Source organism: Homarus americanus, unplaced genomic scaffold, assembly GCF_018991925.1.
Source record: "Homarus americanus isolate GMGI-L3 unplaced genomic scaffold, GMGI_Hamer_2.0 scaffold58748, whole genome shotgun sequence".
NCBI classification, from domain to species: Eukaryota; Metazoa; Arthropoda; class Malacostraca; order Decapoda; family Nephropidae; genus Homarus; species Homarus americanus.
This window is the reverse complement of record NW_024729645.1, coordinates 372,425-397,567: the sequence shown is the minus strand read 5'-3', so window position 1 is coordinate 397,567 and position 25,143 is coordinate 372,425. Positions and strand designations below refer to the sequence as shown.

The 25,143-nt window shown below is 36.4% G+C and overlaps 1 protein-coding gene across 2 annotated transcripts; it reads left to right on the top strand.

Moving 5' to 3' along the window:
- Positions 1-20,915, top strand: LOC121866777 (SPRY domain-containing SOCS box protein 3-like). 2 transcript variants are annotated; one of them, XM_042366480.1, is made up of 6 exons: positions 1-161; positions 5,222-5,369; positions 6,506-6,705; positions 10,239-10,341; positions 13,532-13,657; positions 19,784-20,915. In XM_042366480.1, exons 2-6 carry the CDS (start codon positions 5,234-5,236, stop codon positions 20,413-20,415), a joined length of 1,197 nt encoding a protein of 398 aa, XP_042222414.1. In that variant the 5' UTR covers positions 1-161; positions 5,222-5,233; the 3' UTR covers positions 20,416-20,915. The 2 variants fall into 2 exon arrangements, with proteins under 2 accessions (XP_042222414.1, XP_042222413.1); XM_042366479.1 differs by lacking the exon at positions 1-161 and adding an exon at positions 420-636.
- Positions 20,916-25,143: the final 4,228 nt, after the last annotated feature.

The following is a 25,143-nucleotide window of genomic DNA, read 5'->3' as shown; positions in this document are numbered from 1 at the left end:
GATGGGTTCCAAGCCCCCCAATATCCCCCATCGTGTAGTCCCTGCTCACTTACCGACTCATTGAGGAGGCGGCACTTCCAAGTTTCGCCCCGACATCGACTGCACTTTCTTGCTACACCACTGTTGGCCATCCTTAATTGGAGTGGTCATTAATTAAATTGGTTAGGAAAATAAATATCCTGTATGTGTTTAGCCACCCTCAGCTGCATATGTGAATAGAATACAATACCAGTTTACGAAACGCATATATATAACTGATTATTACTTATGCGTAATGGAAGATATATGGATTAATAAGTCTGTGACCAACAAAATATTAATAAGAAATACGTAATTGAATTTACAACTCCTAAAGTTTTCCAGAATGGGATTATATTTATCCATATTTTTGCACAAACAATATTTAATGAAAGTAAATATTTATATAAAAGATCACTGTATCGTTAGTGGTTCTCTGTGTTGTGTTCATGGAGGAGGTGTTAATACTGGGTGCAGGTTGAGTCATCTCGTGTCTGTAAACGTCAGCAAGATTATGGTCATAAACAGTAGACAGAGACATATATATGTTCAAGTTTTGGACCAGAGAGTAATATACGCAGTTCCGGGATTTGCTTGGTGACGGGTGAGGCTTCCGAGGTCAGTATTTTGCTGTAGTTTTTTCTTCTTTTTTCATATTAAGGTACTCATTGAATTTCTTGTTTCGTTGGGTTTTGTTATAAATAATGCGGAAGCGCTAAGTAGTAATTGTAGTGTTCAGATTTACTGGAAGGTTGTTGCTGATAGTGCGATGGCTGCTGTACCTCATGTGAGTTACAGTAGGTATTATGGGTAAAGGTGGAGCAGACGGTTATCACCATAAATAAATTATAGAATTGAACCAAACTTTCTGGAGATATTATTTGCATGATACCGAACACGAAAATGCACAGAACCTGACATAACCAAAGAAACCGGTATCACGGTCTTGATATCGGTATTTTTATAGTAACACAACATTCCTACCCCAAATCTCTTATCACATTCGAAAGCGACGTCTAATTTTAAGATAATTTTTTTCTTTTACATTACCGTCGGAAACGTATAACGGAGATAGCGCATGCCAAATCTTTCTCTATTTAATTACATTAATCTAAAGCCATTATCGCCAACCCGACGTCCCACTCAGGGTGTTTCCTTCATAAATTGTCATGCGCATGTGTTCCCGTACACATCACGCGGCCAATCAAAAGCATTTTTTTCCTAATCAGATTCGATTGTGATTTTGGTTTTCTCACGCTTCGAAATTCAAATTCATTTCTTACCATTGAAGTCTGCGATGAGTGTCACTTCAATTATATGGAGCTGATTGCACATTTTGGGGAAAAAACCAACAAGCAATAGCATTTTTTAGATATCATGGTGTTCTCCCTACCTCATTAAAGATTCTAATTCGGAATAAGGTAAGAAATAACAGTGATTCCCTCATATGGTGAGAGTCTGGTTACGTAAAAACACCGTGAGGGTTAGGTTAAGTCAGGTCAGGTTAGGTTAGGTCATCCCAAAAAAGGTTAGGTTTATATGTTTTTTTAGTGTTTTTGGGTGTATTTTGTATTCACTTTGCCATGATTTTTGTGGGAAAATGCCCCACCCAAAACCCTGGCTTCCAACAGGATCCTCTATTTTGTTGGGGCTAGAAGGGGGCGATAACTAAAAAACAACAGGCAATTTCCGATGGAAATCAAGGTCAGAACCAACCAAAACACAAAATACACTAGAGAAACATAGTTTTGACTTTCTAACAGAGTTCTGTGTACTACTATAAATTTACCCTGCTATCTCCCCCAGTCTCAGCAATCCCTTTGCTGATAATTGCATAAATGAGAGGGAACTCCCAGACTGCTGTATACACAGTCTGGGAGCTGTCAGATCACCCATTGGACCATGAGCTGGTAAAATTGTTTCGGTCATACACCTATTTACCAAAGGTCAGAATCGTTCAAAACACATCAAAAACCACCAGAAAAACGTAATTTCAACCTTACTTAACCTAAACTTAAATTCGCTGCATGATCAAAATGATGATAATACCAATGAGCTTACCCAGCCTGAGTATATTTTCCTCATGAGTAATACTAATACCCATCCCTAACCTAACCTATCCTATCCTATCCTAACCAGATCTAACCTAACCTATCCCTTACTTAACCTAATCTGATCTACTCTAACCTATCCTGACTTAACCTAACCTAACTGGGGGAGCTCTCAGACCACATAAACTGTGTACATGTAAGTAATAAGAACAAGGAGAATGCTCAGACGGGGGAGTTGCCAGATCGCTACACTGATAAAGATGGAGGAGACTGTTAGCACTGGAAATAACTTATGGAATTGAACCAAAATTTCTGGAGATACTATTTGCATGATACTGAACATGAAATTGGAAGCGAGAATGCGCAAAACTTATTAGAACCTGACCTAACCTGACCTAACTTCCTAACCTGTGCATTGCCATTTCGACTTTCTTACTGTCATCCTATATAAATCATATAAACACGTCGAATGAGATCGCTGTTTGTTTCTTGACATGTAAACAAAGACTGTGGATGCTCCCGAATAGCAGATGATGTGAACCAAAATATGGTTGCCACGAGATCTGACGGCGCCATAATTACGGTAAATAATTTATTTCTTCACTTAAAAATCAACTAGAGAAGTGAAATTATTGCCATACGATCAGTGTTCCCAGTATTTTTACCCCATTATTTCTCTTTCATGCCCTGCCCACTGACAGTTTATGATCGAAGGATAGGCTAAAATGAAAAAAATACCACAATGTTGTCGTTTCAATTTTATTACTCAGTATCATCCAAAGAACAACTGTGGATAATATGTTGGCGAGTATACCTGTACAGTACTATGTACTGTACTGTACTGGATATGCACTGGCTCCAGAATGTATCTACCTGTGCCAGCGCTGGTCATGTCTGGTCTTGAATGAGCTCATATTCAGTGCCATTACAACACTGGCAGATTGTTCCAAGAGTTCTCAACTCTCACTCCAAAACTGTATGCCCCGACAATTTTTTGAACTTGTGGCTTCTTCAACACTACTGAGTAAAGTCCTCTGGAGTACTTAATACATAAGATAGGTAACTGCAGGCTTCATAATCTTTCTGGGTACCTGAGGGGCTGAATTGCAGGTATCAATTGCAGCCTATACAGGCATCCCCCGATAACCAACGCATATAGTGACCGTGAAAAGTCATTGGTTAGTGAAACAATGGTTATCAAAGTGATTCATCCCATAAGAATATAACAAATTCAGGGGGTTAGGTACCGGCCACCCCCCAAAAACTCCCATCTACCCTTTATATCTCTGTTGTGCATACTGTCAAGCAAGAAAATAAAGCAGACATAATACCCAATAAATAAGGAATGTAAAGCATAAATTAAGACTTAGTTACCTGTGTTGAGGGTGGTAGAGATGGCAAAGGGTGGCAAGTTCAAGTTTCTACCAAGCCTTGCTGGTCCATCACCACTCTTATTATGCCTTATCACCTCACATCAAGCAGCACAAGAGGAACTATTACTGGGGCGTTTACCGGTATGCATGATTGCTTAACGCACGAAGTCGGAATTATAAAAAAAAAACGCAAAGTCAGAGACACATGGTAAGTGTAAACAAGTGCTGAGATGTGGGAATGAGTCAGAGGCAGCACGCAGATCCCTTTCATAGCAAGAATTCACACCGAGCCACCGCCTGCCAAATTCAAAACAGCTCTGCCGCTCCTCTCGATTGTCAGATCTCCGGGGTATCAAAGAAACTTGCAGGGTGTTTCCTCTATATATAATCGAGTTGGTTATGCAAATCAGCTGTTAATGGGACGTCAGTTTTCAGGGTATACCTGTAGTTTGTTTTTCTTTCATCTTTATATCCTGGACACCATAGTATTGTGTGTTCTAAATTTTCTCATTCAGCACCAGCTTCACCATACGTTGTATCTCCTCTATATCTGTTTCTATCCATTAGTGTTGAATTGTTTGTCTTCCACTTAGCTATGTGAAATTAGGGATAAGATGATGGTCTTTTGTCATATACAGTACAGGTAGTTCTGCTATAACACGATAATTGTGTTCTTGTAAAATATCGTGTTGTAGAAAATCGCGTAATAGAAATAACAGGGCTTATGGAGAAAATAGGGTTAGGTGCAGAATACTCGAAATCGAAAAAATTTAGTAGTTAGCCTAACACAAAGGATACCACAGTCTAAATAAATGTTACATTCATATCTAATAATGAAGTCATACAGTAAATGTAACACTACCTTGAAAAAATATGAATGTAACTTGATGGGGGAGAAGGGTGATTTTGAGGTTGATAACATCGAGCTTCTCTTCAAGTGTTATATCCTTTCTTTTACGATCATCACCGGGAATTCTATCATCAGAACGCTTCTTGGAGATATTCTTCTTTACCATATTCACAATTAATACCACAAAATTGGAGAAATAGTAAGTAAAAATCGCGTTATAGCAAACAAGCGTTCGCGTTATACAAATATCGTTCCTAATTCATAAATCGCGTTAGAGCAAATTCGCGTTATCAAAACACGCGTTATAGCAGAACTCACTGTACCTCCTCCACTCCTACAATTTCCTTCCTCCATTGTCACACTTTTTTTTCTTCATATATTTCTTCCATTTCCTTGTGTCTCATTATTTCACTTTTATCACCTTCCTTTGTCATTTCTTTTAACTTTCAGGATTTTAATTCAGTCTTTATCGCATAACATGTAGGCATTTCCACCCATATTTTCTTCACCACTATCCATTTATCTTCACTTCTTCTGTTACCGGCTATTCTCTTCATCTGTTTGTTTTCTCCTTTTAAAATACACCTATATGACAAGAACCTCATCTGCCCTTCTTCAATTCTTGTCTCCATACATTTGACTCTAATTCCCCTCTTGGTGTTGTTTCCTGTGCAGATTTTGGAGCTCCTAATGATTGTTTAAAGACACCATTCTCTTCATCATCATCATCTTATCAAAGCATTTAGTCTCTCATTTCAAATTATAAAGATGGAAAAGATAATAATATTTTTGTCTACTGGACATGGAAATTAAGTGCATGTTGTTTTATTATTATATTCAGTATTCTTTTTACAGTATTACTTGGTGTGGTGTATACCTGTATAGGCATAGATTCCTAAAAAAATTAACGAATGGGTTTGTCTTCACAGTCAGTTGACAGAATGTCGCGACGGACACTGATGCAAACAACCAGTGTCTACAGTCCCTACTGTCGTAGTACCTCCCAGAGTACTAGTGCTTTCTGCATGCACACAAACCTAGAGCTTATTCAGTGTAGCTGCGGAGAAGAGGAAACAGGTAAGATATTGTCCAATTTTTTACAATGATTTTTGGCATCATAGTTGTGTACAGTAAACGAATGTTTTGCAAACCCTGTCCCTAATTGGGAGGATTCCTAATCTCTCGCAAACCTGGCATGCAACCCGTCCCTTACTCCTGATATGAAAATGGTGCAGCAAGCTGTCGCTTCGCTATGAACATATGTTTACAATCATCTTACTTGTGCACCATTTCTTTCAGTCATTATTGGTTCTATTTTACATGAATTTGATTGTAAGCAATTATTCTATGATATTGTAATTGTTAATTAAGACAGCGAGAGTATCTACACCACCATTTACGAAGTTAATGACTACTACCTATACAGTTTATTGTCATCAGTTCGAGGATGACATGTTCGTCATTGGTTTGTGACTGTTAATATCTTTCATAATTTCATGTCAATAATTTTTTTAATGACATTTATTTATGCCATAGTTATGGAAAAGCTTTTCTTTTCTTTTTTATTTGCAATCAGCCAATAACAGCACGGGCATCTCACCAAGGATAACCATGCTTGTTCATTCTTCTCCCTTCACTCTCTGGGCTCCCGCTCTTCCTCTCCATGATTTATAACCACATACAACAGCCACCAGATCCAATCAACACCTCAAAATGCCCAAGCATCCCATCAGTACTTTTTATATCGCTCCAAGCACCAAGAAGTCTTGGAATACTTTCTTCATAGAGGAAAAAATAAAGAAGCTTTCTTATGGTTCAATTTTTTGTTCTAATTCTGTATCTCAATTTGGGCACATTCTACATGTATTTGAATTAAATTACGCGGTTTGTTCCATTTTCTGCATCGTAAAGTATACCTAGTCCTGGGCAGATAGCTCACGTAAATATCCCCATCAATAAAGGGTTAAAGAAATTTTCTGGGGCTCCAGTCTCGTCCCCAATACAGTAGTACAGTATTTCCTATTGAAATACATACTTAGACTGATTTATCGCAAATCACTATTTCACAGTAATTCTCAGTCTCGTTCTCACGATTATAAGGATGGTCTGCTGTTTATCTAAAATGTGGATATTCAAAACTTAGAGCTGGTAAACCCATGGTTGGTGAGTGATAACTGTACTTGCTTTTATTAATTTATTTCTTTTCATTTTAGACTTTGCTTGGGTATGGAGCACATGTGAACAAAGTGGCCAAGCAGGCAGTATCCTCCTTGATTGTGATGACCGGCAGATCTCATTCAACCCAGCGTACAGTTCAGGCACTGCAGCCATCAGAGGAAACGAAATACTTTCCCCAGGTCACCACCACTTCTGGGAGCTCAAGATGACTTCAGATGTTTATGGTACAGATGTTGTAAGTTAGACTTTTTTTAATTACAGTGAACCCTCACTTTACGCGGTCAATTGAACCCACGGCGGCCCGCGTAAAGTGAGAAACGCGTAAAGTGAACAACATAACATATGGGATTAATTGAAATAGAGACTGGGCCGACCCCCAAACTCCACTTTTCAGACACAATACCTACGTTGTAGTAAAATAACTTCTTAATTTTATGATGGTATGCACACACAATTAATAATTAAGAGAAATATCAATAATATTAGGTTTTTTAACACTTACATTAGTAGCCCCACTCTGCAAATGGTTATGAGAGCTTGTTTGTCATAATTTTGCTCAATAAATTCAATAGAAGTTCATTCATTGAATTTTCATATCCAAAAACATAAAAAGATTTTAAACTGAATTCTTGTTCATTGGTTACTTGCTCAGTGGGATCTTATTCTGTTTTTCTGAAATTTTCTGCATTGAAAGCCATTGTTTCCAAAATAACACACATGAAACCATTGCAGGTATCCCTTGTTTAATGATGGGGTCGCACTTCTGAAAATCTAACGTAAAGCGAAGTTATCACTAAACGAGAGATAAGTGGGGATACAGCTTACTATCAGATACATATTTTCATAAAGCCTCAGAAAAACTTGTAAATATTACCGTGTAATTTCTTGTGCGTTCTAGCACCATCTCTAACAAGTCTTCACCACCATTACTACTTCACCATAAGTCAAAATTAGCATCAGTACCACCATTACTAGTTTAGTATCACTCTGAATGTCATCTCCTCATGAGTGTGTTGACAAGAATGAAGTCTAGTGGACTGTACCTACTGTATCTAAAGCCTTTAAAGTACAGTGGTAATAAAACTTTAAATAATTTTACTGGTATTAACTTGACCAGAAATGTTTATTCCTTTTGTCACAATAAAAAGATAATACAATTTGTATGGTAGATTTAGGAGGGTGAATGTGAACATAAGTTCCCATTATGAATTGATGTTTAGGAAGCAATCAGGCAGTTACTCTCATTCTAATATCCTAATTGTTTTAAATTAGAACATGAGACATTAAAAGGGTTATTGACTTTCCACATACATTTAATAATACATTTCATGCCACTATGAAAACTTTTGAAAATTATATATACCCTGTATGAAAAAATGTTTTGGAGGTCAGCCAGAAATTAAAGATAACTACAAATTTTTATGTTAATTTATTCTGGGCACCATTAATCCGTAATACAGGTTGACAATCCCTTATCCGAAATCCTTGGGGCCAGATGCATTTCGGAATTTTTCGGATTTCAGAATGGTTAGATTTTATTTTTATTTTTTTATACTATACTGTACTGGGCTAAAATATAATAATAATTATAATAATAATAATTCATAGGTCTAGGTCGTGTTTCTCACTTTTGATTTTTTTTTCATTCTTGTATTTCTTTATTATTGTTATCATTTTATTATTACTGTATTATTGTTATTACTTCTGTATTTTTATTTATTGTTATTATTGTTATCATTCTTATTTTATTTTTGTGTATAATTAAAAAATTGATTTACTATGAATTATTATTATTATTATTATTATTATTATTATTATTATTATAATTATAATTATTACTATTACATTTTAGCCCCCCAGGTCCCGATGTGGGTCAGTGACCTGTGCCCGGGTGGTCTGATCCCTGTTAAAAAAAAAAATATATATATATATATATATATATATGTATATATATATTGCTCCACCAAAAAACTTTCGGTTTTCAGAGCTATTCGTTTTTTGGAATTTCAGATAAAGGGTTGTCAAACCTGTATAAACTTCCATTGTGGAGTGGAAAGACATGATGTGTCTTTAAATTTGGGAGAACACTCACTTCCTGATGCTTGATCAACTCTTAACATGATTTCCAAGCTAATTTCATTGTTTTGCTTCTCGGTATAGGTGGAAGTAGCACGAAGGGTTCTACTTTACACTGACCAGGCATCTTGAGCTGTAGACGTATGCATAAGGCCTGTACAAAAGCACTGTACATGTAGGAGACACAGGGATGCATTGAAAGGAAATCTTGTCTTATTGGTGTGAGGGGTGGTGAGCATAGTTGAACTTTGAACAGTAGACCATTTATTCTTCTCTGCACTTCCTAGGTGGAGATCTTGACTGCGTAACAGATTAATGTACCAGTAGTTGTGTGCTTGTAATTTGAATTTTGCCTTTTGCAGAACATCTGTTAAAGCAAAATTTGCATATTTTAAAGAAAAAAGTGTGTCAAAATATTACTTTTACTTATTTATTTATTTATTTATTTTTTATTTTATTATTATTTTTTTACTGTACATTATTATATATATATATATATATATATATATATATATATATATATATATATATATATATATATATATATATATATATATATATATATATATATATATATATATATATATATATATATATATATATATATATATATATATATATATATATATATATATATATATATATATATATATATATATATATATATATATATATATATATATATATATATATTGGGGGTTACCTGTATATTCAGTACTTACAGTGAAGAAAAGTGCATCAATCAACACATGAATGTTTTTGTGTAAGTTTCTTCTTTCTAAGCGTCCATAATAGTTTTCATGTAAATAAACACATGTAAGTGCTAAATACTGAGATATAGTTTCTGTAAAATTCTTGTCATGGAACATTATTATAGTGTTCAGTAAACCAGGCTGGAGAAAGTTTTTGGTACCAACGTTATGAGCCTTCCAGCCCTACTAACAATGAAAATACAGTACTGTACTGTACACTACTAATCCTATATTATATTTTCCTTTATTTTGCAAGTATATTAAAAGGTAAAGAAGGTAAATTTTTCAATTTAAAGAGCTAATTTTTTGCATGTACTGAACTGTAATTGAGGCAGCCACAGATTTGTATTGTTCAGTTTAAAGGTTAATTATACTGTACTGTGCTGTACATTTATGTATATATTTTGTACAATAATACATTTATACTGTATGTACAATTAATGCTATATCACAGCTGTAATACAGCATATAGAGGGCAGACATTTCAGTAATGGATTTTCAATTGTGCAATTTGCAGTTACATTACATGACTTCTTTAGTGATATGTGAAAGTGGGTTCCATAGGCCTGATGGTTCATTAGGAGCACTGTTGATACAGCACACCCAATGCCAAGCCTCCTGTACAGACAGAGGGAGTTGAACCAGCACTGCATTTGACTATCTTTATTCCCAAAATGTAAATTCAGTTACTCATTCACAGCAGGGTGAGCTGGGAGATGCACAGGCATTAACCAGCGATTTGGTCTTTGTAACCCTGAGTAAAAACAAAGGTTTACCAGATGGTTGTACTCCAGCTGACAGGACTGTATAGCTCTGCTGGATCCTCTAGTTGTAGTAATAATAGTGAGCATAACAAATATTCAGAATTGAATGCTTTGTCTAGGTATCTTCAAAAAGGGTGATATTAGTAAATGTGTATTATCAGTCCTTCATATTACAGATGATAGGAGTTTGTACACCAAAATGTGACTTGAGTCATGGTATCAGCCGCTTCTGTTCTCTACTGGGTCGAGATAAGGAATCTTGGGGGTATTCTTATACAGGTGAGTTAACAGAAACAACAGTTACCCCATGTTGGTGATAACTCTCACCAATCATTTTAATACTATATAACTTTCTTACACATTAAAACCTCTCCAATATAGACTATTTCAGTCTGGAGGTGATTTAGATAAGTTAAAGGTTCAGAAGTAATTTAAGCCAAGGTATTTTGTCCTAAAAAGCATGGCATTGATTAAAATTACCCTGTGATTTAAAATTATAAACATAAATGTTGGGAGATAATGAAAAGTTATGATTGCATGATTCTAATCAAACCTAGGATAACAGTATGATATGTTTACCCTTAGGTTCTCATCTTTGGCTGTCAGTTGGGTCATGCGCATGTGTTTTTTTGCTGCTACCTAAACATGAGCTTGGATTTGAGAGTCAGATCAGGAATCTTCCTTGATCAAGTTTAAGGCAAAATCTAGATTCAGAGGGTTTTATTGTACAGTATACAGGGTACCATAAATCATTTTAGTGTTTGTGGGTGGACACTATAAAGGACAAAAATGTAGTCTACAGGAGGCCTGTAGAGAGGATATTAGAAATCAGGTACGTATCTCTTTTTTTTTTTTTTTTACGGGAATTAGCCCACCCGGGCACAGGTCAAACGACCCACAATTGACCCTGGGGGTTGAAAAAAAAGAATGGAAAGAAATTGAAAATATAGAATAAAAGGTTATAGTACTGTATTAATCTACACCACGAAGATGCCGGAAAACCAGCTTTTTAAAGTGAGACAGATTGTAAGAGCAAGGAAACACAGAAGAAGGCAGAGCATTCCACAGTTTGGCTGTGTGAGGAAAGAAGGAGGAACTATAACGGGTTATTCTCGTGTGACCGACATCCACAGAGAAATGGTGGGCACCGCAGGCAAGACGTGTGTTACGAACCCACGACCTTGCCGGCGGTACACAAAATGCCAAATCCACTGAACATTGCCCGTTAAAGTACCTGTAAAAGAGAGAGAGTGAAGCAACATTGCTGCGAAGAGAAAGGGGGGAGAGATTGTCGACTAAAGGAGGAGAGTTAATAAGACGAAATGCCTTTGATTCCACCCTATCTTATAGTTGGACAGAAGAAGAGCCACCCCAGATATGAGAGCAGTACTCCAAGTTAGGACGCGTGAATCCCTTATATACTTGGAGCAACTGCTCAGGAGTGAAATAGCTGCGGCATCTGTACAGCATTCCCAACTTTCGGGAGGCAGCTTTAGTTATACTAAGGATGTGTGATTTCCAGGACATATTGGAGGAAATGGTGAGGCCTAACATATTTATTTCAGAATTTGGGAGGATGATAGCGTCCTGAAATGTAATTGGTGGGAGATCGTCTAATTTACAAAGTGTAATTGGTAAATATTGAGTTTTGTTACTATTGAACTTAACCAAGTTTGTATCTCCCCATTCAGAGATGCTGCACAGATCCGCGTTGATAGAAGTAATGATATCAGTTCTAGAAACAGATCTAGTTTGAGAGTTAGGAGGAAAGGGAAAATGTGAGGAAGAGTGAAGAGTAGAATCATCGGCGTAAGAATGGATAGAATTAGTTGTAGTGTGAAGTAAATCATTGATAAAAAGAAGGAAGAAAGTTGGTGAATGAACAGAACCCTGTGGGACGCCACTATTGGTAGAGAAAGAGCGAGAAATCGATCCCTCGACAACAACTGCCATGGATCGATTCTCAAGGAAGCTAGAGATGAGGGAACAAAGTGGGGGAGAGAAACCAAAAGAGGGAAGTTTAGATAGCAAAGACTTGTGCCATACCCTGTCAAATGCTTTGGAGATGTCGAGGGCCACGACAAAAGTTTCCCCATAATCCCTAATGAACATTCCTGAAAAACCCGTCATTAAGCTAAATGATCACCAAATGAAGGATAATGTCCATGGAGGTGGCATGTAATTGTGATAGCCGAGTCACCGACTGGCCACCCGGTATTACTCAGAGCGGGTGAGACTGGGCTGTGAGCTATGTTTTTGTTTAACTTATAATTTCTGATAGATATATTTTTTTTTACTCTATTACATGCACACACAATCAATCATGCAGAATGTGCACAAAAAAAAAATCCTGAAAGTCAAAAACATATGTGAATAAACTTTCTTATGTGCATGGGAGTTAACGCACGCAGTGTGGGGGATTTCTCAGCTGGTTGCAGTCTCATGTTCCATGTGTAGTGAAACGATTTCCAAATGGCGATGCAGTATTTTTTCTTTTATTTTACAGTATTTATTATTATTTTTTTATTTAATCCTCACATTTACTGGTACAGTATACACACGACACAGTTCACTCAGGCAGTCACCGAGCTGACTCATGAGATGTGTGTGGCTGCTGCCTGTATGTCATGGTGTCACATAAGGGGGAGGGAGAGTGCGGGTTGGCAAAAGTTACAGGTCACTTCCTCAATACATACAGTACATTCACTTCCCCCACACAATATACACACCTGTGCTCTTCATTTTTTTTATAGTTTGATATTACAATATACTGTTTGTTCTTTATTTCTAAGCTACATTAGAGTACAGTACTGTACAGTATTTTTATGATGCATATTTAGAGCACAGAATCCCCGGTTTTTTCAACTTCACTCCCGAACTTTCCCAGTGAGTCGAACATCGCTAGACTGAGAATTGGCCGTCGTTAAACAAGAAAGGGTGTTAGAAATTGTATACCCTGTATCTCTAAATGAATGATCAATAAACGAGGGATACCTGTAATCATTGTGTACACCAAAATTAAAAATATGTTTTGTGGATTTTAAAGACATTTTGGAGTAAGTATTCCCCCCCCCCCAGGAATGCATCTTAGCTTTTATAATGGGACTACTATGGGAAAGTGAACCCCAATTTATGAAAAGTAAATTTGCAACAATTTTTCAGGAGCAGAATCTTCTGTAAATTGGGAATGCCTGTATAGTACTGTACTTAGTTTACTCCTCTTCTAATTGTTAATTAATTATTAAACTGGGTTTTCCTCCCCTTCAGGTTTACTGTACAGCATCCAGATGTCAGTAAAACAAGTGTATGCACCTGCAACCAAATAAGATTAGGTTAGGTTAGAATATGCTTCACTAGGTTCTCCAGCTTTCATAAGTATAAAGGTTAGTACAGTACAGTATAATATATCCTCCATTATTTATACTGTACGTAACTAGTTAGTAACATTAAAGCCATATTGTTGTTGCAGGTATTATACGCCACGCATCCCAGTTTCGTCCGTATGGACCACGATGGGGTAAGGGAAGCATTGTAGGAATTCATCTGGACATGTGGCGTGGCACCCTAAAGTTCTTCCTTAACAGGAAGCCTCTAGGTAAGTAGAGAATAATGAGAAAAGCACATGCATCACTTGTACAGTACTGTAATAGTACAGGAAAGTCAACAAACTACAGGTATTAGTACAGTGTAGGTAGTCCTTGTTTATCATAAATTTTCTTATCAGAGTTTTGATTTCTTGCATTTTAATTGTAAGAGCAATACAGTATTTACTTATTTTAATGTTTAGTTTTAGCAGTGTTATAGCAACAGAAAACTAAAATATTATGAGAGAGCCTTCTACTGTAGATGCGCAGAAATGCATTATTTGATTCAGGGTCATGAGAAGGAGAATAAGCACATGCATTTCAATAAATCGCTCACTACAACAACTTACATAACTCTTGTATAAATTTTTATATTTACTAAAGGCTTATTGTTTTGATATCATTAGAGTGGTAGAAATGGGAGTAGATGGTGGTTTTGGCTTGCTCTTTGGGGATGGTGGTGGGTGGTGAGGAAAGTCAGTTCATGAACTGCTGTGAAAGGAAAAACTTACACCTCTCAGTTGTTTTATATTGTTTTTCATATATCATATATTTCTATGTACCTGTCTTTCTCTTTTTTTTTCCAATTTGTAAGTGGTTCTATACAAAACATCAGTCCGTACACCCCCAGAAATTTCAAAGCCTGGAATTCATCCCCCTTTGATACTGTATGTACATTGTTTCTTATGGGAAAATTAGTTATGCTTATCACAGTTTCACAGATCATGAGGGTTTTCATGAATGAAACCCTTGCAATAAACAAGGACTACCTGTACTGTATTATGCAAAGTTGACCTTATTCTCATCAATTGCAACAAACTGACCCCAGACCTGTGGAAGCGGGATGTGCGGTCCATTGATGAACTTCCATATAAGCTTCTTCTTTCTAGTCTCTTGATTCATATAGCTGCTTTTGTAGAGTGAACTCCAATGTAACAGTCAAACACTATGTCCACCCTCATTGTGTGTTCTCCAAAGTGTCTTGTCACTGATCACTGGAAGACAGCAGTAGAGTCACCAAATGTATGAAACCCTTGAGGCTTTCGCAGAGCTTGAATGAGGGTGTGTCCATCAATCAAGATGCTTGTCTTCATATCTGCATCTGAAACTTCTAAAGGGATCATAATTGTAGCTCTGCCTTTGGTGTAGAGTTATTTCGCCTCTAGGTTTTGCCAAGGACAGCAGCACTGGAGAAAAGCCATGCCTGAGAACCTCTACCATTTCCACTTACCGGCCAACATTTACATTATCCAACAGTCGCTGCTGCAGCTTTGAGTCAGTTTTGCTGGTTATTGCACACTTTACCTTGTGGACACGTTTGTTTTGCATAGGTCCACAAATGTGGTAAGTTGTTTTTCTGTAGAACTTCATGAAAATTACGTTTCATTGATCAGCCGCTGTTTGAAATTGCTGATCACCATTTGCTTTCCTCTGTCTACTGCAATCAACAGATCAGCCTCTACTTCACAATGGGCAGTGTCATTGGTTACCAAGGAGAAAAGCAGCAGTCTAGCTATTCCCATCTGATTCATCCATGCTTTTGTTGCATCAGAAACCATGGGTACATTTGTCTTGAAAACATGAAATTTAGTGAGCTGTGTTATCAATATCATGCTTCATCTGGGAGGGAAGACTTATCTGAGCATATAAAGGTGGTCTCTTCCACATCATATTCCAGGTCAAATAGGCACCTTATGTCCTGGGGGATATGTGTACGCTCTGCCCATGTGATGCAAAATTTGTCCCTGTTTTAATAATTTCTTGTGATGCCAATAGTGCCACTGTGCATCTTGCATGTTTTGTTCACCCATTCTGTGGCTTGATTAACTGGAACCTGGTTGAAATGCCGTTGACTTTTCTTCACCACAAAGTTTCCTTCCACGAACTCAGTGTGAGCTTCTAGTGCTGTCTTCTCTAGACCCTTATTGTTGGCTAGAGAGCCAGGGCCCTATCATGCATAGTTTGTGTCGTCATATATTGTGAGCCATGGTAGCATTGCTGCAAATGCCTCCAGATGCAGGCTCCAGTTGCTATCCCTCTCTGCCTTGATGAAGCCCATCAAGATCTCCACCATCTTCATGTACAGTCAGCAAAAAATTATTCTGCACTCCTGGGCTGCGATGGCTCTCGCAACGAACACTGTGAGTCTGACGCCATGTATTAGTACGGTTGGTATCTCTGATTGCGTGATTCATTGTAAAACTAATGTACTATTATTCCTTTTATAATGTGTAGTAACCACAGAGAAATTATCAGGAATACATATAAAACCCATCGCACTTAAACCAGATAATGTCACAGCATTATATACCATACAGTACTACTACGTTTAATCACCCACATACGGTAGGAATGGCAGGCGCTCTAGAAACCAAGGTGCTGTAAAGGAATTTCGCATACCATAACGAAATCGTGTAAATACTGATGATTATGACCACTATCTAAGAAAGTGATGAAAAGTGGCATAAAACAATACGAAACATTTGTAAATTTGGAAAGTTATACAATATTACGTATTGGTAACTGTGTGTTGATTATTTTATAAATATCATTACGTGATGTTAACTGCTTTATTTGTATCTTGTAACACATTGTGCACGCAGACACACTGAAACACCTTATGGCAAATACTATTTACAGTGTAACTGGGAACTCAGGAAGCCAGGGCTACCAACATCCTCTTTGACTCATGAGTGTTTTCAGAATTCTTGGTCCGTTGTGCCATACTGTAGGAATCTGAAAAGGTGCAGAATAATATTTTGCTGAATGTACATATGTCAACCACAAGGTATAGTTTTGGTTCTCTGTGCAATACACAGAGAACTTTCATGAGGTCTTGGACTTTATCACCACCAAGAGCCTGTGACAACTTATTCACTGCCTTGTTGAGATTGGCCCTATTTGAGCTGTCATTCTGTGTAAACAAACACGTAAATACTGAGTGATGCATTGAGAGGTACAGGTCCACACAGGAGGTGAAGGTGACAAGGTTCAAGTGAGAGTACAAGGGGAAAGGGGTTTCCAACTTTCCATGTGATGTTTGTGCCATACTGATGTCACAGCTGATGCTCCAGTACAGCTCCAACTTGAGGCGCATTTTCCTGCTCCCTTTTTGACCGGTTCAGATAATTTCTACACCGGTTCAGCTCTTTAAGTCCAGAGGAAAACTAATTTACACTGGATTCATTCTGTGCTCTCTTATTCTCTTATTGGTTGGGGAGATGAGTGGGGGGAGCATCAATAACAAATTGTAAACAAACGGACAGCAAATCTTAAGAAAAAATTGAACACCTCGGTGGGCTTAAAATAAATATTTACCCAATTATCCACTTCAAAATATCTGCTTCTTCAGAGACACCTAATACAATTTCTTTTTATTTAATTTTAACTGCATATTTGTGAATAAACTAGACTGCTTCATGGTATTTGATGCTGTAATTACAGTTCACAAGAAATGGGTGAGTTTTTTCTTTTTGATTTATCATTAACTACCCTACTTTACACTTAATAATAATTTTAAAAACTCTTAATACACTGACTGCATTATTGGGGGCAACCATTTTTTTTTTTTTTTATGTTGACATTGGTCACAGTCAAGGTAGCTCCTGCTCTCCTTACTTGTCTTTGCCACTGTGCAAGTCGAGATAGATCAGTTAAATTGTGAGGCAGGAAAAAGTAGTTATACCGGGTTTACTCTGAGTGAGACTGGTAAAATTGCCACAGGAAAACGAGATGGTACAATAGAAAACCCCACTTACTTTTTTCTTAAGTTTTCAAAATAATAATGAAAATACAGGGTATGCAAGTTTTTTATTAACAGTATGTTTACTTATTTCACAAACATATTTAATTATTCCCTGACACTACCAATGTCATTAAGCCTACAAAAAAAGCTCTCAATGTATCATTGCTGCCCTACAATCATCATATACTGTACTCTACAGCATACGGAATAATTTATTCCTCTTCCTCTCATTGAAGGCAAGTTGACTTGTCTCCACCATGCACAGTTAATTTCTAATTAAATGAAAGAAAAATAATCTACATTCTTAAATTTCATATGCTTATAATGTACAATAAAGGTTTAAAATTGTAAGAAAAATTTGGAATTTGGAAGTGTGGAGAATGCTGGCAACTCACAATGGAGCATCAGCCTAGACGAGTCTGACGCCTGGCAGTACAGTACAAGTATTTCCATATTCCATCTCCTTTACATTTCCTTTTCACATTGTTAATCTCAGTTATACCAATTTAGTGTTTGTTTGAGGGCATATTGAATGCAAAATAGAATCGATATCAAACGAGGAACCAAAACTCCTTGAAAGCATGGCATTTTGTTTGAATCAGTGTCCCCCCACCTCCCTGTAGAGAACATATCTCCAATTATATACTGTATTAGGAGCCAATGTATTGTTTAGATAATTTATTTCTTATACATGGTGGCTTGATATTTCATACTGTTCACTTTTTCCAATCTCGTCTGGTTTCTTATAAATTAAGGTATACAATTATTATGTGTACAGTACTGTACTGTATGTATTTCACTGTGTGGGCTACTATAATGTGCAGTGTACAAAGATATCTTTAGTCTTACCTTACCTAACCAAACCTAAATATTTTGTAGACCACACGCTATACCTATCCAAACTTAATCTAACCTAACCTAAATATCTTATGCAATAGTAGCACCAAATTTTGTACCTTAAAGACTGTACAGTAATTGTTTTTCTCATTTTCCATATACATTTCAAGGGAAATTAAAAAAAAAAGATAAATGTTTTTGTACATGTGTGTTGTGTGCACACACATACACATCCAGTATTGTGAACTCAATAACTTTAAGAAATAGCTGTTGATTTTAACCAAACTTAGGATGCAGCTATATCACACCAAGGCCTCAGGCAAATTCAGAAATCCATATTTTCCATCACCATTTTAAAGAATTTGCACTTTGAACTTGACCACTGTTGGTAGCAAGTACATGTATACTTTATAATCGCTGGGTCCAATAATCGCTGATCTGGCTTATCACGGTATCCTCAATTGCAACCATGTGTACTGGTATCACTGACGGATCTGGGTTATTGCGGAATTATCATGGGTCAGCGGTAGCAGCGACTGCCGAGAGATGGCAATGGCGCCAGCTTCCAGTGACAGCATTTGTTTCCCGTGCTGTTTTGGTTGGTGTTTTAAGACGGTTTCCTGCTCAATGTTTTTTTTTTGTTTTTTTGTTTTTTTTGTAATTTTTGTAACTTTTACTTACCTTCCACTATGGCACCAGTGAACAAGAAAACTGTTAAGGCTCCTGATCCAGCCAAGCAACGAAGACGTGTGTATTCACTGGTTGAATGTTCTAATGTTCCCAAAAAGGATATGCATGTGCTTGCAATACACCTATTGTGTGTTACCAGTTCCTTCCACTCCACCTATCTAATCATCCCCCACGTTTCTACTTTCTCACTCCATAATTTAAAGTTTATGTAATATAATGTGGAAGGAATATGACATTGTTCATTTATACTTACGCTCAATTTTGTGGGTAGACATCAGCTGTTTAATTGCATCTGGCAGTGCTGCAGCCAGTGTTACCAAACAAACCGATTGACACATCATCTCCTCACCACTTACCACAGTGATGGATTTGCTTTAGCCAGAGCAGATCAGCATGATATCCACTGCCTTCCACCCACTTCCCATCTCCCTCCCTCCTTCCCACCCAAACTGCTTCTCTCACTCATTTTACTATGACTGTCATTCATGATACAATATTGTTCAGTACTGTACATTGTTTATTTGCTATTCATTAATTAGTAAAGATTTGTTACTAGTATTATATCTTTTAGTGTACTTACACATTTTGGTCAGTTAGGGGATGCATCTTTGGGGTTGTGGAACAAAACTAATTTGTCCCATAATTTATGTGTTTCAATATGTACAGTTTTGCTTATCATGGTAGGTTCTGGAACTTAACCCCCCGCGATTATCGTGGGTACATGTATGTACTTGCTTTAGGTTTCATGTGTTTGTCAGAGAAATTAAAAATTTCTTAAGCTCAGCATCTGTAGATTGGTCCCATATGAAGAACTGTAAATATACATGAAAGCTACTTTTAATCTGAGAATTGTTTTAATTTGCAGGCATAGCCTTCACTGGACTACAGAACTTAGAACTGTACCCTGTCGTTACCTCTACATCAGCTCACTCAGGGATGAAGTTGGTCACTAGTTGTATATTTCCAGCAAATCTTCAGTTTCTTTCATCTGAGGTTGTGCTTAAGCACATCTGTGAGAAGATGAAAGTACGCCCTGAGGATCTTCCACTACCTCCTGGTCTTCGTTCATTCATGGAAGACAACTATTGGCCTCCCTTATGTTTTATTGGACTTTCAGAGGAAACTGATGTGAAAGAAAAACCAAAATGGTTTACAGTTAATCGAAAACACCCTTCTCTTGACGATCCACCATGCATGCGACGTTTTAAAAGGAGTACTTTAGTACCATTTTATGATATAATCTCATTAGGTTCTTCATCTGATACTTCTGATGATGATTCTTATGATGATATTTGCCCTCCTTCTTCTCACTTCAGTCCAAGAGTTTTCTCACAACAAGAGTTTGGTAATCTATCACAAGCATCATCCACTTCATTATCTCTTGGGAATTCATCTTCCCAGGTTGCATTACCAGAAGAACAACCTGCATCTGATCCTTCTTCTAGAACTTCAACAGATACTCCAGGGGTCTGTGACAAAGCTTTGTCTAGTCAATAAGTTGTAGCCTCATTTGAATAATACAATTCTGGAAATAAGAAAATCTAGAGGTCTCAGAAATATGGACCTTTTGAAAACTACTGCAATATTAAAAAACAACTGCAAAAACAGCTCAGCATTGCAAAATCACAGCAAAAAAAGCAAGACTACAGAGAGATTTAGAAAAAGGATGGCCCAAGTGATGATAAATATTCCGATGAAATTATGATGATCAGTAAATTCACAGAAAAATTTACAAAACACCACAAAACAGAGTAGCAGAATAGTGAACAAAATTATCGTGGCTGCCATGTTGTTTATGTGCGGAAAGCTGTGAGGTCTGGCTCTTACTACTGAACCTCGCGATTTCAACAGATAGTCGAGCCCAATTTTTTACTGATGAAACTTGGTTTCACTGACCTGATGATGTTTAGTTTAATTTGATGATTATTATCCACAGAACTTTGGAGACATTACAATGTTGTATTAATTTATCCATGAATTAAAAATTCAATTCATCCCATGCTCCTTTTTTTTATGTGATAATAATAGTTATAATTAATATAACTATCATAAAACCTTTGGAAAATATGGTTTCCCTATTTTTAAATGTGGCTCAGTTATCTCTTCATTGGGTTTGGAATTGTGGTTTAGACCTGGCCACAAACTGGTTGGTGGCTTTACTTTTCTTTTCTCATATCATCTGAAAATATTGAGGTGCTGACACAGTCATCTGGGAGCATCCCTATATCAGTCAGTCAGTGTCCAACGTCTGCATCAGTGTCCTTTCCTGTGTGAGGGGAACCAACAAGGAGTTTCTGGAGTGAAATAGACAATACGTACTGTTATTGAGTCAAAATACTCCTGTGATATCTAAACTTACTTTTTGTTCTGTTTTAATGCACATATGTTTGGTAAGTATTAATTTTATGATACCTGTACATTTAGTAGACTTGGGGCTGAAGCTACTGGAAAGTTATGAAGCTGAAGCCAGCCATTTAAAAGGTCATGAAGCCAAAGCTAAGACTTTACCGAGGCTACATAAAACTTTAACACTATTACTTATATAATGTACTGTATTACCTTACATGTTGACAGGAATACACATGATATTCTAAGTTGTATTAAGTCCAAGGATACAGATCTTGGGGGAATGGGATACCCCCCCACAGCTGGGTTGGAGGTATCCTGTACAATCATCCCCCCCCCCTCTTACAATTCATGCCTCTTTTTTTTCATTCTTTGTTTTTCTGTCTAAGATTCATTCTGAGTGAAAGATAATCTGAGGTCAACGTTCAATGTTAATTTTAGTTTTAATCCTGACAGTGATGTCAGCTAGGGTCAACCTTAGTATGTCAGAAACCCTTCAACACAGGTCATAATCAAAAAGACCGACAAGGTCTTGCTAGTACAGGTTGACAACCCTTTATCCGAAATTCCGAAAACCGAAAGTTTTTTTGAGGGGCTATTTTTTTTTTTTTTTTTTTTTTAACAGGGACTAGCCCACCCGGGCATAAATCACTGACTCACATCGTGGCTTGTTGGGCGAAAATGTAATAGTAATAATAATTATAATAATAATAATTATTCATAATAAATGAAATTTTTAATTTAAATACTGTACACCAAAATAAAATAATAATGATAACAATAATAATAATAGTAATAATAAAATATAATAATAAAATTAATAATAATAATAATTATAACAATAATACTGTTATAAAATAATAATAATAATAAAGAAATGCAAGAATGAAAGAAAAAAGATCAAAAGTGAGAAATGCGACCTACTGTAGATCTATGAATTATTATTACAGTATTATTATTATTATTATTATTATTGTTATTATTATTATAATAATAATAATAATAATAATAATAATAATAATAATAATAATAATAATAATAATAATAATAATATTTGCACCCCTCCCAGGCCCCGATGTGGGTCAGTGATCTATGCCCGGGTGGGTTTGGAGACAAAAAATAAATAAATAAAAAAATAACCATTCTGAAAACCGAAAAATTCCGAAATGCCTCTGGCCCCAAGGATTTCGGATAAGGGATTGTCAACCTGTAGTGATATCCCCACCCCTGACTGAGACATGACAGTGAGGTCAGAGTCATCACTTGTAAACTCAGGTCATTATTAATCATTCCCCTCTTCTGTGGTATGGCAGCTAATGACATTGGGGTCAACCTGTTTCTGATCACAAGGGTTGACACAATAGTGTTGTAAATGTTATTGTCATGGGTCAGCTTGATAGGTCGTACTGTATATAATAGGGAAGTCCCCCGCAAGTCGCTTCAATGTTAAGAGACTCGTCATAGTGTGAATTTACTTCACTGACCCTCAGATCATAACATAAGAAACAATCAAACTAATTCTGTAAAAAGCATTCTGCTTTCTACACTGATATAAAACATGAACAGTAATTTGTTATGATTATGTTCAGAGGTGCATTTTTACAAGTCACAGAAGTCATCACTCCCTTCAATCACAACAAATCTATGCCAACAAGCAATGGTTTGAGATAAGCTGACTTTATTTTAAGCCGATTGTTCTTGGGGTAAGTTTTGACTCTCCTTATTCATTAGATTGAAAAAGGTTGCTTATAGTAACATTTTATCTATAGATTTAAATTTATTCAGTGCTTAAAACAAATCAGTAATGCAAAAAATTAATATATATGATAACTTTTAAACAGTAATATACAGTCACAAATCACAGAAAAGCATTGCAATGAATCCTGTCGGTCAGCCAACAGCAACTGAGGCTGAGGAGGTAGGGGGACAGGTGGTACTTATCTGAGGTCCAGGTCAGGTCATTGTGAGAATAGACAAGTAGAAATAGAAGGGTCAGCTGTAATGCCACTGAGGCTGTAGCATGCACCTGAGCTTTCTTAGTAGGTCAGGTCATTGCGTGAACAGAAAAATCAGGTACCAACTCGGCTTTGATGTCACGATATGGTCAGTGTGTCTGTGCAAAGAAGAAAATCTGAAGTGAGGCCCATGGCTTTGAAGCTAAAGCCTCAAGAAAGTTTTGAAGCCAAACCAAAAAAATCCTGGCATCCAGAAGCCAAAGCCAGTTTCAGCCCCATGTCTGACACTGATGTTTTGTTGTGATTTATTGAGTACAGTGGTCCCTCGATTAACAAACGGTTCAATTTACGAAATTTCGGTTAACGAATTAGTTCCCATAAAGAATTTCAGTTCCATTAACGAACAAAACTCGATTAACGACAGCCGTACGAGAAACACTCTTTGTTGTGCGCATCAGCTGATCGGCTAGTCCACCAATCAGTAATTGGTTATATGTTTACATTCGTTTCCATTGGGGTAAATATCAAGAATGTTGTGCTCTTGAATATTTTTGCATTTTTTATAATAAAATTATTGGTCCTTCTGAAATTTAAGGTTAACATATTGATAATATATACAGTACAGGAAGCATTTTTTGTATACCCTTCAGCTGATCGAATCACCCACCAACACTTTTCAGTTTAACTTTGTTTACAGTGGAGTGAACATCGAGTTTGTTGGTCTCTTGAATATTTTTGCATTTTTTATAATAAAATTATTGGTCATTCTGAAATTTAGTTAGCATATTGATAATATACAGTGCAAAAATTATTATGAAACACAAAGAAGGCATTAGAACCAATGCACTCTGTAAAGAATATGGCATGTCATCATCGACTGCCTCTACAATCAGCTGTCTGATATGTAAACAAAGCTGCCGGGAATACAACATACACACCTCAAAGTAAGTTAAAATATAGTATTCTATTGTTTCTTATTTATTATTGTACAGTATACTGTACAATACAGTACTGTATTTAGTTTATATTTAATGTTTTGTTAATTCTATTACTGGTATACAGTACTTTATATGTATACTTTTTCTGCGAGTTGGAACCAATTACCCAATATTCTTTTGAAATAATAGATTCAGTTAACAAAGTTTCCGGTAAACAACCAACTTTGTGGAACCAATTGTGTTCGTTAATTGAGGGACCACTGTATATACAGATAAATGTATTTAATTTGATACAATATAATATATACAGTATATATATTCAAGCTACCCAGTTTTAGTCACAACCATAAAATGGGATTTCAGAATCAATAACTTTCCTTTTTAAATGATGGGGAAAGTAACAGGGCTGGAAATGTTTCCGGGTCTCCACAGGGATTGTTGTTGTATGTATGTTTTATTTGACCTTAGTTTCAGGGATGGACATGCTGTTGATGTGTGATGCTGAGGTGTTTTATGTAGTAATGGGAAAACAAGATGAAAATCTTTGGGGGCATGTTGTGGCAGTGAGACACTAAAACAAAACATATACAGTACCTGTATGAGAAAACATTTAAAGGGAATGAATATAAACACAGCATATACAGTATGAGAAAACATTAAAAAGGGAATGAATATCTGAAAATAATTGAAGTGTATGTTTACTGTAGTTTGTTTGCAATAAAAATAATATGGTTTGAGTTAAATGGATATGGTAACATTAAAACATATTGACAAATGCAGTGGAAGTCACTTAATATCATGGTTTATGTGCAGCTTCAAAATATGACATTGACTGAGGTGGGAGGTTAATTGAGTCTGACCAATTGTTGACAGTAAGTAGGGTTATAGCAAAAAAAGGAAAAAATTTATGCAGACTGTACCTTTTAAACATTTATACCAGAAATATCAGAGCTGATTGGTGCTTAGTATTCATGGATTTTTTTTTA